This window comes from Podarcis filfolensis (genome assembly GCF_964270895.1).
Source record: "Podarcis filfolensis genome assembly, chromosome: 1".
Lineage (NCBI taxonomy): Eukaryota > Metazoa > Chordata > Lepidosauria > Squamata > Lacertidae > Podarcis > Podarcis filfolensis.
Window position 1 is genome coordinate 63346344 of NC_139604.1, and position 18103 is coordinate 63364446.

Genomic DNA, 18103 nt, shown 5'->3' on the forward strand with positions numbered 1-18103 from the left:
AATTAAACCAGAGATGGCACAAAGGTAGAATAACAATTTCAGTCTAAGGTGTATCAGTACACTAGCTTTCCAGTGATTGGGAGACTGCTGACTCTCACTGTGAAAAAGGGATCATGACTCAGCAGTTGTTGCAGTCCCAGTTAAAGTGTCCAGTGCCTATCTGTACATGCAATTTTATTATGTAAACATAATTTTATTGGCATTTTTTGAGAAATGCTAATTTATGTAAATGGCATGTAGTATAGAAACTTTGTTTTGAAAGAATGCGAACATTTCACAGTATTGTGACTTTTGTATCATTTCTGGCAGATGAAATGAGACCTTGTTATTTGTGTCTTGAGTATGGAAAGGACGGTGTTCTTTCTGTGTTTAAGGGATCTTCCACTTATTCGTATTTGTGGAAACTCAGTGCTGTAACAATGCTGTCACTGTGTCTGTCCATTTGTGTGGCATCACAAATACTTCAAATACAATCCAAATACTTCCTCGTGGGAAGACTCTTTTGTCCTCCTCATCCCAGCATGAATTTGCCAAAACAACCTCTGCCTGCTAAGGACAACAGTGTCAGATTTCCTGCTTCAGATTTTAAAAGTCCTTGCTAATGTAGACAAAAAACGTTAAGGTTGTTCATGAACTTGGACTTTCTCAGACGAATGGGTGTCTCAACTTGCAGTTGAGAAAAACTGGTGAAACTATTCTATACACATGCATTCCAGTTTTCTTCCCTCTGCTGTTAGTCAACTATACAACACAGAGTGTACTACTTTATATAATTCAGCAGCAAGATGAATATGTGTTACCTCAAGATGTAATCAAAGCACACATGTGCTTGGATGTGATTGTGGATGTACCATGAATCTCAAATCATCTCATGCAGCTGAGGGCTTCTTGCAGATGCCGTCTCATCTGGAGGTTAATATCATATGATGTAAGAATTAGCCCTTTACTCTAGTGGTTGTACCTACCCTTTCAGACTCTTTTCTGTGACATATTAGGCAGGCATTGCTTCTCCTTTTGGTGCCTGTTGACCACCTTCCTTTTTCAACAAGCCTTTTAAGCAGAATTTTCTGCCCCTGTCTCTATCTGTATCAGGCATGAAATTATTTATGTATACATTTATATTGTTGATGTTTTTATTATTAATTGCTTTGGGATGTTTTATGGGAAGCAATTCATAAACAACAACAACAAAACAAACAGATACAGGAATAAAAGCTCCCATGGGCCTGTATGTTGCAACACCCAGAAAAGACTTTTGAGTGTGCTCTTTGAGTATCACGGAAGACCTGAGCGCTTTGTTTTTCTTTTCTCTGCTCCCTTGGCATGGCTATGGCTCTGCTTTATAAGTCCCACCTATAATGCAATTCTTGTGTTTTAGTATACAGTGTGCAAGACTTTTAACTGAATAATGTGATGATTAGGGCTGGGAGATATCTGGTTTTCAGCATCACAATATATCACAAGTTAAACATTGTGATATTTCGATATATCACGATATCTGAAATAGGGCTGGAGCTATGTAGAGGTGAACACGGTGATGTCCTGGCAACTGCTACTACTTATGGGTCTAAGTCTAAAATTGATCATTTTTTACTTACCTTTAACACATTGTTACAACTGTTAATGTTATAGTACTGCTGTACCAGTAATGTTTAAATTAGCACATTTTCTCTAAAGTTAAAGCTGTAGAAGTGATTAGTAGCATAAATATCAAAGGTTCCCTGAAAATTTAATTACATTATTAAACAAGAAAAAAGCAGATTTAATGTCACACTTTTAGATATTCAAATATTCAACAGCAGAGCAGGGTGGGGGGATTTCTTTTACTCTGAAGCAACTTGAAAGCCACAATCACACAGAAGAGGAGGAGGAGGAGGAGGTGAAGAAGAAGAAGAAGAAGAAGAAGAAGAAGAAGAAGAAGAGGGGAAGGAGAATCACAGAGCAAGGAAGGAAGCAACTCGGAGGCGAAAGAGTTAACAGAGAGTGCAAGCGAAACAGGGCTGACTGAGCTAAAAAACATGGGGATAAAGAAAGGGAGCTGAAGAAGCCTTTCTCCACAGACCCCTGCACCTCCAGGAAAGTTCCTTGCCATAGTGTCATGGCTCCAAATGGAACATCAGCTGGGCACACCAACAGAGGGGAGAGGGAGTCAGGGAGACAGTCACACCCACACAAGCAGTACAGTTTTAACAAGGGGCTGGGCTGCCACTTACAGAAAGCAAAGTGTGAAGTGTGGGTTGGGTTAATAAAAACCCCCAGTGCTTTTTGCCGGCTGCTTCACAAAAACAAATGCACATCACACCACACCAACGGGAGGGGGGAGGGAGACACACGTACACACTAGCACACCCACAAGCAGTATGCACACACACACAGAATGTCAGAAGAGGGTCAAATGACAAAGGAAGGTGTCTTTCTTTTTTACTAACCCCCGTTTATGTTTCTATGGGGGAAAGGGGCTCCAGAAGTCTCTGTAGGCTTCCCCTAAGCCAACTACCAGCCTGGGAGCTTGAAGCAAGAAACTTGAGGGAAGAAGTCCCTGCTTGCTGGCTGGGGAGACGGAGAGCTAACCATTTCTTAAAGCTCTGCTTGACGATACATATCTGCTTGGCGATATTTGAGTCAGCTTGCTGTAGTAATTTGTAGAGTTTTGCTGCTGCTGCTGCTGCTACAGAAGACAGGGAAGGTTGAGACTCACAGTGACTGCTAAAGCTCTGTTTGGCGATATCTGCTGGGTGATTTTTGAGTCTGCCTGCTGTAGTGATTTGTAGCTATTTCATTAATGCTGCAGAAGGCAGGGATGGAGGTTGACTGAGGTGGAATTAGCAAGGGCTGCACACGCAGGAACAAGCATTGGCTTCCTGTTTTTTCCAATATTGTGAGTTTTGAATACCACACACGCAATATGCAATAAATTGCAAAGTCACCTTTTAAAAAACGGTTATCACGATTTGATCTAAAACCTGATGTCAGATGATATATCGATTTATAGCACAGACCTAGTGGTCATAAGTTTCCTTAGGGAAACTGCAAAATGAAATCTCTGAGCCACTCAGCCCATCAAGCAAGCATGAGTAAGGTTAGTGCCCCCATTTATCTCAACCCCCGTGGGACGCGGGTGGTGCTGTGGGTTAAACCACAGAGCCTAGGACTTGCTGATCAAAAGGTTGGTGGTTCGAATCCCCGCGACGGGGTGATCTCCCGTTGCTTGGTCCCTGCTCCTGCCAACCTAGCCATTCGAAAGCACATCAAAGTGCAAGTAGATAAATAGGTACCGCTCTGGCGGGAAAGTAAACGGCGTTTCCGTGCACTGCTCTGGTCCGCCAGAAGCGGCTTTGTCATGCTGGCCACATGACCTGGAAGCTGTACGCCGGCTCCCTCAGCCAATAAAGCAAGATGAGCTCCGCAACTCCAGAGTCAGCCACAACTGAACCTAATGGTCAGGGGTCCCTTTACCTTTACCTTATCTCAACCCCCAGATCCCCAGTTGAGTTGTGGGTCTCCTACAATTAATGGCAAAACAATGTTTTCTGTTGCACTCTTCTATTTTAACTCTGCCTTCTGTCTGGTATATTTCTTGATGTTAATATTAGTGCAAAAATGCAAAGAAACCAGGAGATCATCAAAATATTTTGTACTTAACATTTTTCCACTTCACAGCTTTCTCTTCATTTCAGGCAATACCTTCTGTCTTGTCACTGCCTTGCTGACTTGTCACTGCCTTGCAAGTTGTTCCCCAAATGTCCACACACACTAAAACAGATGCGTGAACCATCTTAAAACCTGCTGAAATTACATGGACCATAGGAACAAAACACTAAGTTGCAGAAGCAGAAAAATGTTCTGTCTTGTGTGTGAACCAAGTTGAAATAAAATGGCCAGGATGCCAAAAGCACTCAGATCTGGATGGAAGTCAAGACCCAGTGCTAAATGTGGAGATCAGACAGAACTTTTAGGAATAATGGTAAAAACTCATTCATTCAGAACGGTGGTTCAAAAAATAAATATGGTCTGCTATGTGACCTCCAGCACATCAAGCCAAACTTTTGAAATTTCTTCATTCCAGGAAGGTTAAGAAAACTTGACTGTTTGAAGGGGGTGGCAGCAGCTGTTTAATTAGAAAGACATGAATCTGCTTTCTACTAGCCCTTGGGGATGAAAACAATTGCCCTTATTTGCCCTAACTATATCATGTAGAAAATGCTCGAGTAAACTGGTTCTTTAAAGAGCTTCCCCCAAAGCAACTTACTCTTTATTTACAAAGGAGCAAAGCATCTGGTGTTCAAAAAAGATTAGATCGTGTCTGCTAGATTAGTATTTCTAAACTGAAGCTAGATAAATCATTATGGTGTTTTTTTAGTAGCAGTAATTAGCTGCTAGGACAAACTACCATGTGATGTAGTAATTATCTATCACTTGTAGTCTTTAATCAAGTTAGGTTTGGATTGAAGTAGAAGAAATTATCTTGGTTGTATAAAGGAAAGACTAGTTTCTGAGAAATTGGGTGTGATGGAACTGAGAATGCTAAAACAGACTTCCTAAGGTTTAAATCTAGTTTGGGCCTGAGGTGAGAAGGGCAAGCATTTGAGGAAGCGAGGAGCATGGCTCCCAAGCAGTTTCCTGAGTTGAGGTAACTAATGCGGACAGAGAAAGATGAGAGGGTAGAGGAGGTGGTTGAGGTAGGAATTCCCTTCTTCTCTTCCCTGCCCCTCTGTGAGTTTTGAGGAAAAAATATTATTTAGAGAAGGATTCCAAATTGATAATCTAGCAATGCTGCAATAAGGAGAAGCTTATCACAGGGAGGAGTTCTGGTGTGCTGTGGGGCAGAGGCAGAAACGGAATGGATATTCACCGTTTGAAGCACTGGGAGTTTGGCTCCCATGTTCTTGTAACTGGTTTTCCAAGTGTCCTTTAGGTAGACTGATGGAATCTCAAGAGCCAGTCTTGGTCAAATTTTTGCCCACATGGATCCTAGCTGGCCAATTTCATGTAGCATTATCAAGTTTACTTTTCCTTCTCCCGCCTCTCCCCATCACACCAAACTCTCAAGAATTTGTTCCATATTTGTGTGTAAAAGAGCTGTCGCAGTTCTTTCCGGGAAGCAATAAATCTTTGGTTGGAGAAAAGGCAATAAAGAAGGCACACAAGAGATGACTTATATGATATTGCATGCACAGGAACTCACATGCAGTCATGGGTAGCTTTTAAACCCTTCCTTACACAGCCTGCAAAGCTGTGTCATCTGTGCACTGTAAACTGATTTCCTTCCAGGCAATTTCCTGTCTGCCAACACTGTGGCCTTTCTGTAGGATTTCTTTATAGAACCGGCCAGGACCTTACATCACTGTCCTCCTTCCCTGTAGGACAGTGATAAATATCTGACCAGGAGTACTTTAGTACACAATCTTATTTATTATTTTATTTTTACATTACTGTTATTAGTAGTATTTTATTTATGTATTTATACCCCACCTTTTCCCTTATGGGGAAACACCCAACAACTATTCAACTAGGTAATAATCATATACCAAAAGACAGCTGAATAAAAACAATCCAATAGCAGCAGAAAAAATAGGATGGCATTTAGCAGCCTCCCACTCTGTGGTGTTAGGGCCTGTTAAGGCACTAGTATTTCATCCCCTGGATTAGAATGAAGTTCTCTTTCTGATAGACCGCTTAAAGAGCAGGTTCTCTTCCCTCTTGCAGGTTTTCAGAAAATCCCACCAATTTAAATGCAGGATCTCTCTGTAGTGGAAGGAGACAGATATGGTAGAAGGGAAAGCACATGTAAGCCTGAGGTCTGCTTTCTGATCTCACCTTGGGTACCATATTTTAGAAAACACATTGTCTGAAAAGAACACCATTCTCTTGGAATACTTTACAACTTGTAACTTCCTTGTTGAATGTGTCTATCCAAAACCAGTCTGTTCTCAGACTGAAGTCCTAATGGTGCTGGAGAGGGTTGCACTGTTACTTCTCAAATTTTGGACATGATGCTATCTGTTGATACCCTGTAAATTGGGATGAGTGAATATAGTTATTGGGTCAGGGATACTTGGCCTCAAATTTTGCTCAGTCACAGAGCTCCCTGGGTGGTCTTTGCAGATCGGGTGACATAAATCGCATGAAGGCTGCCCTAACCTCTTTGAAAGAACAAATGTGATGAGTAATTTTGCCTTTTAAAGGCAGGAGTGTTGTGTGTTCATTTCCTGTCAAAGAACTTTGTGCTACCATCTTGTATGATCTAACACAGGGGTCAGCAAAGCTTACCAGGCATGGGCCGGATCACTCCTGCGGAGATCCTTCGTGTGCCAGACTGGCACAGCGCAACGCCGGAAATCATGTCTGCACATGTCCATGGCACCGGAAATCGCTTTGCACATGCCCAGATGCCAAAAATCACGCCTGCACAGAAGTGATTTTCGGTATCTGGGCATGCGCAGAAGCGATTTCCGGAGCCGTGGAAGAGAGTCCCCGTGCCGCGCCGGTTTAGCTCAGTGCATAGGGACTTGGTTCAGGGGTGGCTCGTGGGCCGGTTAAACAGCCTCCGTGGGCCTTAGGTTGCCGACCCCTGGTCTAACACCCAATTTTCCATTTTCTATCATGCCTTTCCATTAAGAAACTTTCACAGAGTGGCATACATTTTAAAGCAAAAACAGTAAAATGTTGTTAAGAAATAGTAAACTCAAGTGGCAGTCCTGAAAAAAGAGATACAGTTCCATCATAGATTAAAAACCTCCTATAATATAATATAATTTGCCTGGTGCCATAATGGCATAGATGAAAGCTGCACCTCCCTGGGGAGGAGAGCACTCCATAAGTGGGCTACTTTCTGGTAAGTCACTCTTACTAGGAAGAAGCATTTAACTTTGTAGACTTGGGCAGAGCTGTCTGCCCACAAACATTCTACTGAGATACTGGGCAGAATTACCCCAAGTCCTGGAGAATGAGCATGGCAGTCTGCCATAGTACCCATGGGAAAAGAAGAAAAGGGAAATGGGGATATTTACCTGACCTGAAGTACCTAGAGAGCAAGTCAGGAATGGAGAACTCTGCCTTTTGCCTTCCGTTCAGTATTCTGTGTCAGTAAGGCAGGCCCATTCCTTGGTCCACAGAAGTCTGAAGCTGGTCCTTGAAAGTGTAGGGCAAAAAGAGGGTCTTGTTGGAGCTGTGAGCTGTGCAGCCATCGAAAATCTGGGGTTTAAGCATTACTCTGGCCCAGTGTAACTCTATGGACAGGGGAGGGGTTTCCTGAATGTGTGAGTGTTGCAACCTTTCTATGTCTTTGTGCAATTGTTTATTTCCTGCAAGTTCCTGTCTGTCACCACTCTGTTTACACCGATAAGGTTGAAGTGGAAAGGACATGATTCTGGTTATCTGAATACTCTTTGAATCACGAGTTTACCTATGGAGTTCTCTAAAGGACTTACTGTCTATGTGGGGTGGGGGATCTTACAGGAGGATTAGCGCACCAATACTAATATTAAGTATTAGGAAATCAGGATACTTATGCATACTTTCCAGCTCACATTTAAGATAAGGACTAGTAGCACGGTCTAGAGAGTTCATAATGGGGTCTCTTTTTATATCAAGTTTTGCCTTTTATCCTGATGCCATGATCTAGAAGAACAAACCATAGAAAAAGTTCACATTGACATCCATCATTACAGTAGCATCCTACCTAGAAGGACAAAATTTAGGGCTGCTGCCATAGCAGAGCCCCCACCTCCCATAAGTGCTCCTTTCTGCTGGCAGATTTTGGCACAGAGGTGACTATGTACCAATCTAACCCCCTCCCCAAAGCCATCACAATCAGGAGAGGGGTTCAGATTGCAGCCTTAGCCCAGGAAAACGTATTTCACAATTAAATGTTAAGCCTTACAGGTATCACAAGATTTGTTATTCTGTTACTATAAAAACAACACACTCTGCTAATGCTCTAGAAGGGTCATTCCATGTCAGTTCAACGTGGTCATGCCACCCACCGTCTCGGATTTTGATGAAACTTGGTGTACACCATTCCCTTGTGGTTAAAAGAAACCCCCTTAATTTTTTCCCCTCTATCTAAAACACTTTTAATTTTATAGAACTTCAAAGTTTCGTGAAATCTGTGTTTCTGTCCCTCTTGAGATCCTTGGCCTTGTGTGCATTTTATCTTTTTTCTCCATAACCAATGATCAGGTCTCTTTGAAATTTTACACAGAGATGAATAACATGATGAGGATTTCAGGAAAAAAATAAACCAGCACTCAACAGATTTTATAAATGCCTTAAAAAATGTATAAATGTAGCTTTTTTGGTGGAAAAACTAGGTTTAGGAAACCTAAATTTTCAGCGTTAGGGCACAATGCAATCAAAAGTTTTTGATGGTGAAAATTATTGCAAAGACATGCTCTTTCTCAACAAAGAAGAAAATCTTTGGGTCTCTTATGTCTTGGAACAAAATTTTATGTTTTTTGGACATCGTGGGGGAGGGGTGGGAAATGGCTACTGGGTACAACTTTCCTCCAATCCATAGCTGTAATAGAAAAAATTAATGAAACACAGTTCATCTTAAAATCTAAAATAATATTGGTTATTTCAGGGTTGTTTTTTTCAAAAGTTCAGGCTTGTTTTTCATTTTTGCGGTATTGTTCTCTGTGTAAAATTTCAAAGAGATCAGATCATTGGTTATGCAGAAAAAAACACACAAAGTTCTAAGGCACTTTCATTTTTGAGAACAGTCTCTATGCTGCAACATATAAGGAAGGGTTGAGGATAATTCTGGGTGTAGGGCAATCATTTGCTTCTGTCTCAGTCCCTGCTACCCTCCCTTTGTCCAAAGCTACTTTCCCCACAGAGCTGCAAATTGCACACTGGATATAAAATAATTTTTAGATGTGATTAATGCTATACAGTGCTTGAGTGCTCTCGGAGGCTATAAAGGGGTTTAAAATGCATGTTTTGTAAAAGAAAGAAAAAAAGGGGGGAGACCCCATGTCCTATTGTAGGTTATCTCCTTGTTTATAACCTCACATTCTGATTTACTGTCATTAATTAAAATTGTCCTGGCTTGGGATTGCCATGTTAACAATGTCTCCCTAATAACCATGCTCCCATGCATCACACAATGGACAGTTACCTCTTGCATGCATGCATACATATCTGCTACCAGTTACCACAAGGTTCCTGTGAGATTTCACAGTTCTGACCAAAACGTTGAGCTGTTCCTTCAGCACAAGTGAAATAAAGGCTGCACTTTGCTCTAAGTGTTCCTTCAGCACAAGTGAAATAAAGGCTGCACTTTGCTCTAAGTGAAGGAAGTTGCTAGGATATTTCATGGCATCTTTCCCATGTTCCAAAACCTTCACTAGTCTTAAAGAGCCAGATGCAGATATGAATTTGGTATCCAGATTTTTCACTCCCCCTAGCAGCAACTTCTCTGACGCTTACAGGAATATATTGCCTTCCCTGCTTGCTAGTCTGTTTTCTTCTTGTTGAAAGAGCCATAAGTGAGGGTGGTTTCAGTAAGCCCACTGAAACAAATGTCTTATTAAATGAGCGTACAAAATCTGGTTCTGATAGTTACCAAAGAGAAGGTTCTATGTATAGGTGCTGCTGAATTAAATAACTTGGAATTTGGTGAACTGGACTCTGGTGAATTTTCTCGGGGTAGACTTTCAGAGATCAGATGCAGGGTGCGGCAAATCCATCTGCACAGAAAACAATTAAATGTAGCAGGTTGTTGTGGTAATCAGATTCTATTTCAATGCCGCCTTTTTTGGTGCTAAAACTTTGTAGTGTAAACAGGAAGGGTGAATGCAGGGTTTCTCTAAGACACAGTATATCTGGGGCCGCAATCTTAACTTGCACTTACGTCCAAGTAAAACATGGTTAGGATCAAGTTTTTGGGTTGCAGTCCTACACACATTTACTTGAAGAGAAGTTGCATTGCAATAAGTGGGACTTTGCAAATAGATATCTTTGGCATAAGGACAGGAAATTTATCCTCTCAAATCCTTTTGAAAGTTTGACAGAAGACTCTCTTTGAGAATAAAAGTGAACAGAAAGCAAGGGCATATTTACAGGCTGTATCCACATTATGTTTATCTAGAAAGCTGGATTTAAAAGCGTATAACGAGCTTCTCCAGCTGCCTTTCTGTCTGTCTACAGTTTGTGGTCCCATTTCCCCACCACAACCTGCTGATATTTCCACCCTCCTCTATCTCCTTTTCATCTAATTATGCTGAGCAACACTGTTATCTTCCTGATCCATTCTGTAATATACAGTGGTACCTCGGGTTACAGACGCTTCAGGTTACAGACTCCGCTAACCCAGAAATATTACCTTGGGTTAAGAAGTTTGCTTCAGGATGAGAACAGAAATCGCGTGCGGCAGCGGAAGGCTCCATTAGCTAAAGTGGTACCTCAGGTTAAGAACAGTTTCAGGTTAAGAACGGACCTCCAGAACGAATTAAGTTCTTGACCCGAGGTACCACTGTATTCTGTCGGCTTTAAAAGTAGTTGGAGCATGTTTCAGTAGATCGTATTGGAAGGGTTTGAATTAGGGGGTTGTCCTGTTGAAGCATGGACCGTACTGCTTATGTGCGGACACATGCAAGCAAACACAACCAAAGTCTTTTGCTCATGAAAAGTATAAAGTATGTCAATGTCGGGGGGGGGGGTAGATCAGGAAGCTCCATCCATCTGCAGAATGGAAGAGGAGGGTAGCTTTGTATAAAGCAGTGGACAATAAGTTAGAATGTATATAACAATACATAAAATCAGCAGTTCAGTCTTTGACATTGCATGTAATGTATTTATTGGATGTATATTTCACAAAGTAGTAAAGATTTGGTGTGTGTTTTTTACAAAATCTACATGCTTGAATATACCATTTTTAAAAAATTCTGAGCAGGAGAGACTGACTTTGGTAACTTTCTTTAAAAGAGAGAAGAATGAGACTCTTTGGTGACTGTGAAGTGTGTACATGGGGCAAGTGTTACATTTGTGCTCTGCTGCAGACATCACCCATTTGCCTCCCACCGGTTTTCCCATGAGAAACGGAACATTGCACTGTTTTCTAGCTCTGCGGTGTTGCTCAAGCAGCTGAAGCATTATCTTATTTGCAATATGGAAAGCAGAATTGGACACCTGGAACAGCCACTGGAAAAAAACAGTATGCCAAAGATCAGGCCCATTGCAGTGTGTTTTCAATTTGTCAGAATTCTTGCCGACTCTGAGTGGAAAAAGCAAAATTGCAGTCTGCGCCAGTGTTTAGTTTTCCTCTTGGGCTTTTTCTTTTTTATGAGCAGCTCAGGGCTGTTGTTTTGTTTGTCAGATGGTGAAGTAGAAGCCAGAATTATGGTGGACTTGCCACATGTGTACGTACTGTGCCTTTAAATCACATTCAAAGATGGGAGGGGGGAATGCTCCTCACAAACAGCAATGTATAATACTAAACTCTGCTTCCATCTTCTTTAGCGTGATTTCTTTCTTTCTGTACTGCAGAGGGAGATTCAGTGCAGCTGTACCACATACCCCTTTTAACAAGCTTGGCCCGGGCATTTCCCATACTTTTGTCTCTTTTTACCTTTCTTCTCTCACCTGTTCAGTGTCTTTTGGAGTCCAAATTTAAATATCCTTCATACCATGTTTACAGTGGTACCTCAGGTTACATACGCTTCAGGTTACAGACTCCGCAAACCCAGAAATAGTGCTTCGGGTTAAGAACTTTGCTTCAGGATGAGAACAGAAATCGCACGACAGCGGCATGGCGGCAGCAGGAGGCCCTATTAGCTAAAGTGGTGCTTCAGGTTAAGAACAGTTTCAGGTTAAGTACGGACCTCCGGAACGAATTAAGTACTTAACCTGAGGTACCACTGTATTTTGCAAAACTAGACTCAGTTCCCATGATTTTTGAATTGCCTTGCTTTTGAAAATACCACTCCTTGAATGGAAGAAGCTATGGGAAAAACTGTGCGACTATAATCCTGGTTTGGTATCTCAGAGAAAGAACCAGTATTTTAAAACTGGATATATCTTGTAGCCGGTAAAGACGTTGCACTGGAGAAAGCTACAGAGATGTGAGATGTGGGGAAATGAGAATGTTTTTGTGGCACAACCCCAAGTTCCCACAGCATCACCTTATGCCAGGTGCATTACAGCGCTTCGGTGCACACCTGAATTATGCAGTTAAAATATAGAGGCTGTGTTGTTGCAAGGCTAAAAATGAGGAGGAAGAGGAGAGTGGTGGCAGAAGGATGAAGTAAGTGGTGGCCAGGTTGATTGTATCCACCACTCCATGTTCACCTTCCTATGAGTGTACAAATAGGAGTGGATGAGTGTGTGGCTGTTCTTTGCGGCTTTTGGTGTTATCCATATCCAGACTATGGCTTGCTTGCTTGCTTCAAACAAACCGCATGTGGTAAGCCAGAAATCAACCAAGGTTTGGTCTTAGCTTATTTCTGGCATACTGCTAGTTGGACACACCTGACAAAATAAATTTGAAAAATAAACATAATGAGAAGCCACGCTGTGACTTTTTTGAGCCCCAAAGGTGCTCCATGAGGGAGAAGCCCATGGCAGGAAGGAGGTACATTGGAACTTAAAGCAGTATACAGCATAGGGCTCGTCTAGACTTGTGCTTGTCCCATGCCTAGAAAGCATGAGTTTGAGTGGTTTCTGCTTGTCATGCACTTTCTAGGCATGGGTTCGAGCAGTTTTGCCCTTCCCCCACCACTTTTTCCTGGGAAATCTAGTCTTTAGCAATAAATTGCAGGAAGCATCAGTCCCAAGAAAATCCTGTTGATGTTTTCTCTGATTCAGTGGTAAAGATCAGGCTTCCTTGGGTGAAAGCGGTGGGGCAAGGGCAAGTCTGGATGTCCCCAAATTGGTTGTGGCATATTGGGACATGAAAACAAGGCCAGTGTCTAACTTCTCTTTGCAAAATCTATGTCACTTCCCTCAAAAAGCTACCCTGAGGCTTTCAACTAATGAGCCCCACTAGTGGACATCTCTGCAAAGACTTCTGTTAGTGCAACAGTGTTTTTCGCTCTCTTGCCTTTTCTCCTCCTCACCCCAAATTGCTGGCTCCCTTGGCCTATAGAGTGAGATGAGCGCGCAACTCCAGAGTCATCCACGACTGGACCTAACGGTCAGGGGTATCTTAACTTTACCCCTACCCCTTTATGTAATGTTTCCTGTTCTGCTTGGAAGAAAGTACAAAAAAGAAGAAATATATAAACCTGCATTTCAAAAAGACTGGCTACTTTAATATCCTTAAAGCTAAAAGTAGCCAGTTTAAGTATACTTTTTTTATAAAAAAAAAGGTGTGTCATAATTTGCCATCATGGGGATGTGCAAGAATGATTCAAGATGCTGAGACTCCACCCCATGATCAGTAGAAAAATTATTCAGCGACACCTGTAGCTTCATCAATCATTGCCTATATATTTTAAAGAATATGACACAATCATCAGTACAAGTATCCTAGCATAGGGTCTTCATGAAATGAAATTCTTTGAGCGACACTTTGCACATTTTCTGATGCTTCACAACAAACACACTTTTGGTAGTTAAGGCACTAGAAATGCTCTTCTGCTACTTGAGTGCCATTGTCGTTAATTATGTGCCAATGTAGCCCCCAGCTGATACACTAGGACATAGATTCAAACATAACTTTCTAATCGCACTGGGATGAAAAGAACCCTATCAATAAGTGTCTCATTTGGGTTGCTGGAGGGAAATGAATGACTAAGTCAACCTGAGGATTGTGTTTGGATATGTGTTTGGTACAGATGAGGCCTTTTAAACAAAACTGTAACCTCATTTAATCTCTTGAGAGCCAGTGTGGTGTAGTGGTTAAGAGCGGTAGATTTGTAATCTGGGGAACCAGGTTCGCGTCTCCGCTCCTCCACATGCAGCTGCTGGGTGACCTTGGGCTAGTCACACTTCTCTGAAGTCTCTCAGCCCCACTCACCTCGCAGAGTGTTTGTTGTGGGGGAGGAAGGGAAAGGAGAATGTTAGCCGCTTTGAGACTCCTTCGGGTAGTGATAAAGTGGGATATCAAAGCCAAACTCTTCTTCTTCTTCTTATCCCTCATCCCGTTTCACAGACCCTGCCCACATTTGCCTGGGTGTTTGGTGCATCTTGGGTGTGTGACGAGGTTTGGGATGTTTTGGTGAATCATTTTATGGCATGAGCAATCTCTTTTCCTCCATTTATTTGAAGGGGTCATGTTAACCTGCCTTCTTAAATTTCTTTTCAGCTGGCAGGAGGAATAATTCTAGGTGTGGCATTGTGGCTTCGTCATGATTCGCAGACCTCAAGTATCTTGGAATCGAGGCTAGATGACCAGCCGGCTCCTAGCACATACTACGTTGGTAAGCAGGAACCATGGGGGCTGGAGGGCGCTGGAATGTTGTAAGAATGAGATGGGATGGAAAAGCGGTTTGTTCCTCAACAGCTCTGTGGAACTTTATCTGTCCTTAATAAAGCAATGCAAAAAAAGGAGGAGGGGAAAAAAGAGAGAATACCATATTTTTCACTCGATAAGATGCACCCAACCATAAGACGCACCTGGTTTTTAGAGGAGGAAAACAAGAAACATGAAAGCAATGCAAAGCTTCTTGAGTGAAGAAGCAGGAGCGCTCCTGCTGCACCCAAGAGGCTTTGTGTGGCTATCCCTGAAGCCAGGAGAGCAAGAGGGATTGGTGCACACCGATCCCTCTTGCTCTCCTGGCTTCAGGGATAGCTGCGCAGCCTGCATTCGCTCCATAAGACGCACACACATTTCCCCTTACTTTTTAGGAGGGGGAAAGTGCGTCTTATAGAGCGAAAAATACGGTAGCTATTTTCTATAATGGCAAACATACACATTATAACTAAACTTTTCTTCCTACTGAAAGTGGTGCAGCTGTTGACTGTTGACATTTTGCTTTTGGACACAGTATATAACCCAGGCTAGTTTGAACTAACCTGCAAACAGAGCTTTGGGTTACAGAGTGCAGACCATCTCCTAGCCCCTTTTGGAGCTTCGTATCATGCTCTGTCCTAAATGTGCATGCGAAATAATTATGTAGTCTCCAAAACTCAAACCCCCAGAATCTGACAAAGTGCCTATATCTGTGGCACTTCTCAGTTTAAGAGGTGAATCAGCCACAGCAGAAACTTTTGCATTGTTATCAGTAACCTAACAGAGCGCCTGTCCGTAGGAATACCTTATTGCATTGTACCTTATCCCTGACGTTCCTGTTCTCCTCTCCTCATCTTCTGACTCCACCACCACCACCACTTTTGAAGTCTACGTCCTGACTCTTTAACATTCCGCCCACCATAGGTTGCTTTGCTCTGGTGTCCTTGTGTGGATTTATCATTAGTCAGTCTCAAGCACTGAGAGATCATGTTTCAGCCCAACGGCTGCATTCCCTTTTGGGCAACCATCTGTGGGCCACATGGCAGTGGTGGGTGGGAGCAGAGGCCAGAGTGGCCAGAGGAACACATGTAAATTTCACCACCTGTGAAGTTTCTGCACACACACTCGCACACCCTTCTCTGCCCTCCATCCAGACAGACCAGAAGCTTTATTAGAGCTCAGGGACACATTCCTATGTGAAGTAGGGCCAGAGATGTGAGCTGGGGAGAGTTCTGAGGGCCAAATGGAGAGAACTGAAGGGCCACATTCAGGTTGGGTGAGGTTTCCCACTCCTGGTTTAGCTGCTTTATAGAAGTAAGCTGCTTGGCTCATCTCAGAGTTCTTTAATGGCTGATGGAAAACAGGACTGTGACTGGTCATAATTGTGTTACCCTTGTTTTATTTTCATTTTGTTGTACTTTTTGTTTGGTTTTAATCCCTGTAAACTGCTCAGAGAACTTCGGTTACAGGGAAGGCTGTTGATTGTAAAAATTGAATAAAAATGCTCAGATTTGAATTGCAAGGCTCTTGAGCCAACCTTTGACAAATTTAGGATAAATGGTAGCCCTTTATGTAAGGCACTGTTGGAAGTGACATTATCTTGATTTATACAAACTGAAGAGCTTTTAGAGCCTTTTTATCAAAAAGCAGGAGGCTATTTTGATAAATATGCTTCAATATTGTTGAACCAAATGGAATAGAGAAGGTTGATCCTCTTGTGCAATGAGTATTTTACTCAAAGGCAAGCATTTCTTGAATGTGTTGAGTGTGGGATAGGGCGGGGGCGGACATTCAAGCACAGTCATCTTTTCCCACAGCTGAATCTGTATAAAGTTCTATACATACCACCTGATGCTGAGCATGAGGGGAACTTGTGGCCCTCCAGATGTTGCTGAGACTCCCAACATCCATCATTCCCAGCCAGCATTACCAGTGGTCAGGGATGATGGGAGTTGTGGTCCAGCAACTTCTGGCATGCCACAAGTTTTTCCTGTTCCTGCTCTATGGACTTTGTTGGGGGTGGGCTGGTTAGTAAATCCCGCACTGGTTTTAGAAGAGGAATAGAACAGGAACTCTCTCTTTGACTACCTGTCCTAAAGCTAGTAACAGGAAAACATAGCAAAAGTCCCAGCGCTTTCTTCCAAAACCAGATTGGGACGTTGGGGCAGCAAGGCACAAGGAGACCTACAAATGCAATGCAGATCAGTGAGGGCCCACTTGGAAGAGGCACTTGGCTGGTGAGAGAGGAAGGAATCACTTGCTTCAGGATCCTAGACATCCCTGCAACCAGCACTGGATTTAGGGCAGTGTGGGCGGTTCCCCTGCACAGGGTGCTGAGCCGAGGTGGCGCAAAATTCATTTGGGAGTGCCCAATTTTGGCCTTGCTCGGGGCGCACCATATTACCAAAGATTACCAACATTCACCCCTGCTAGACCTTTGCTTGCATGCAGCTCTTGCTCCAAGCCTCTGAATGGTGAGGAGCTATGGCTCTGCTGAGGAGGATGTGGAGCAGCTGTCTTCAATTGCAGTGATCAACGTGACTCATGTTCTCCAGGCTTGCCTGCCTGGATAAGTGTACTTAGGCTTAATATGATCTCTCTCATTTTTGTAAGTAAATCAGCCAGACTGCTGACTTGCTCAGAAGCAGAGCCCTTTTTTGGAATCATCCATCCCTGCAGGAGCAGCAGTCCAAAGCTTACAGCGCATTAAGCTGTGCAGAGCATCTGCTTTTGGTATCCCAGTTTCCTCACACAGCTTGGCAGCGCCACCAGCACTGATGTGTGCCTCAATGCCTATTTCCATGATTGGGTTTTTTGCATGCTGCCCACTTGCTTTTTGCACTGACTGGGAGAATATGATGGCTTTGAGTCCTGTGTCCTGGATGTGGAGCAGCATGGAAACAGAAGGCAGAAAGACCAGGAAGTGGTGTGGTGTGGTGTGGTCTGGTCAGGTCAGCAGGTTATTTCTCCAGAATTTCTGCCCTATTGAAGGAAGCACTGTCTTTCTATCTCTCCCTTTTGCCAGTATTTGTTAAACATCCAGCAATCTGCTTCCTAGTAACATTGGAAATATTCCTAATATGCCTGCCGTGTGTGGGTGTGAGCGAGAGAAGCTCAGATACCTTATTAATAGAAGCTGATATGGCAGAGCTGTGAGTGACATGAGTTTTAAAAGCGCAGCTGAATTAGCTTCTTGTGTCCAAAAACATATGGCCCACCCTCTTGTGGAGCTGCCAACATGTTGCTGTGTGAGAATCATGCAGAAAAGGCGCTGCTTGGATTCCTCAGGGTTGTTTTTTAATTTCCATTCAGTAATAAATAGCAGGCCATTTTGTTCAACTGTTCTCAACCCGAGGCTCCCCAAGTCTGGAGCCTCTGATGGCTTCTAATTGAAAGATTTGTTTCCAGACTTGCCACACCCTGCTTTGCTCTAGTGACTCCACTCCACTTGGCTATTCCTGGTTCACAAAGAGAGAGGAAAACAGGAATGCTGTCCAGTGAACTTAAGGATATGTGCTGCTCTGCTTCCACATCCCTTGTATCATTTCTCAGACCTCAGACACTGGAGCATTTCTGCATGTTAAAACTCAACGTAGAGCTGTCCTCTGCATAAAATATCCTCCGTACTGTATATTAGGACACATTTGCAAATTCAAATGCATGTTGCTTAATTGGTCTGCTTCTGCAATCCGAAAGGAGAGGGGAGGT

General features: G+C 42.9%; 1 protein-coding gene across 1 annotated transcript in view; it reads left to right on the forward strand.

Moving 5' to 3' along the window:
• The window catches only part of CD81 (CD81 molecule), a 55520-nt gene that overhangs the window by 11144 nt on the left and 26273 nt on the right, over window positions 1–18103 (forward strand). The window contains exon 2 of the mRNA XM_083588902.1: window positions 14249–14363. Coding sequence (XP_083445028.1) covers window positions 14249–14363 — 115 coding nt within the window. The remainder of the gene's footprint in view (window positions 1–14248; window positions 14364–18103) is intronic.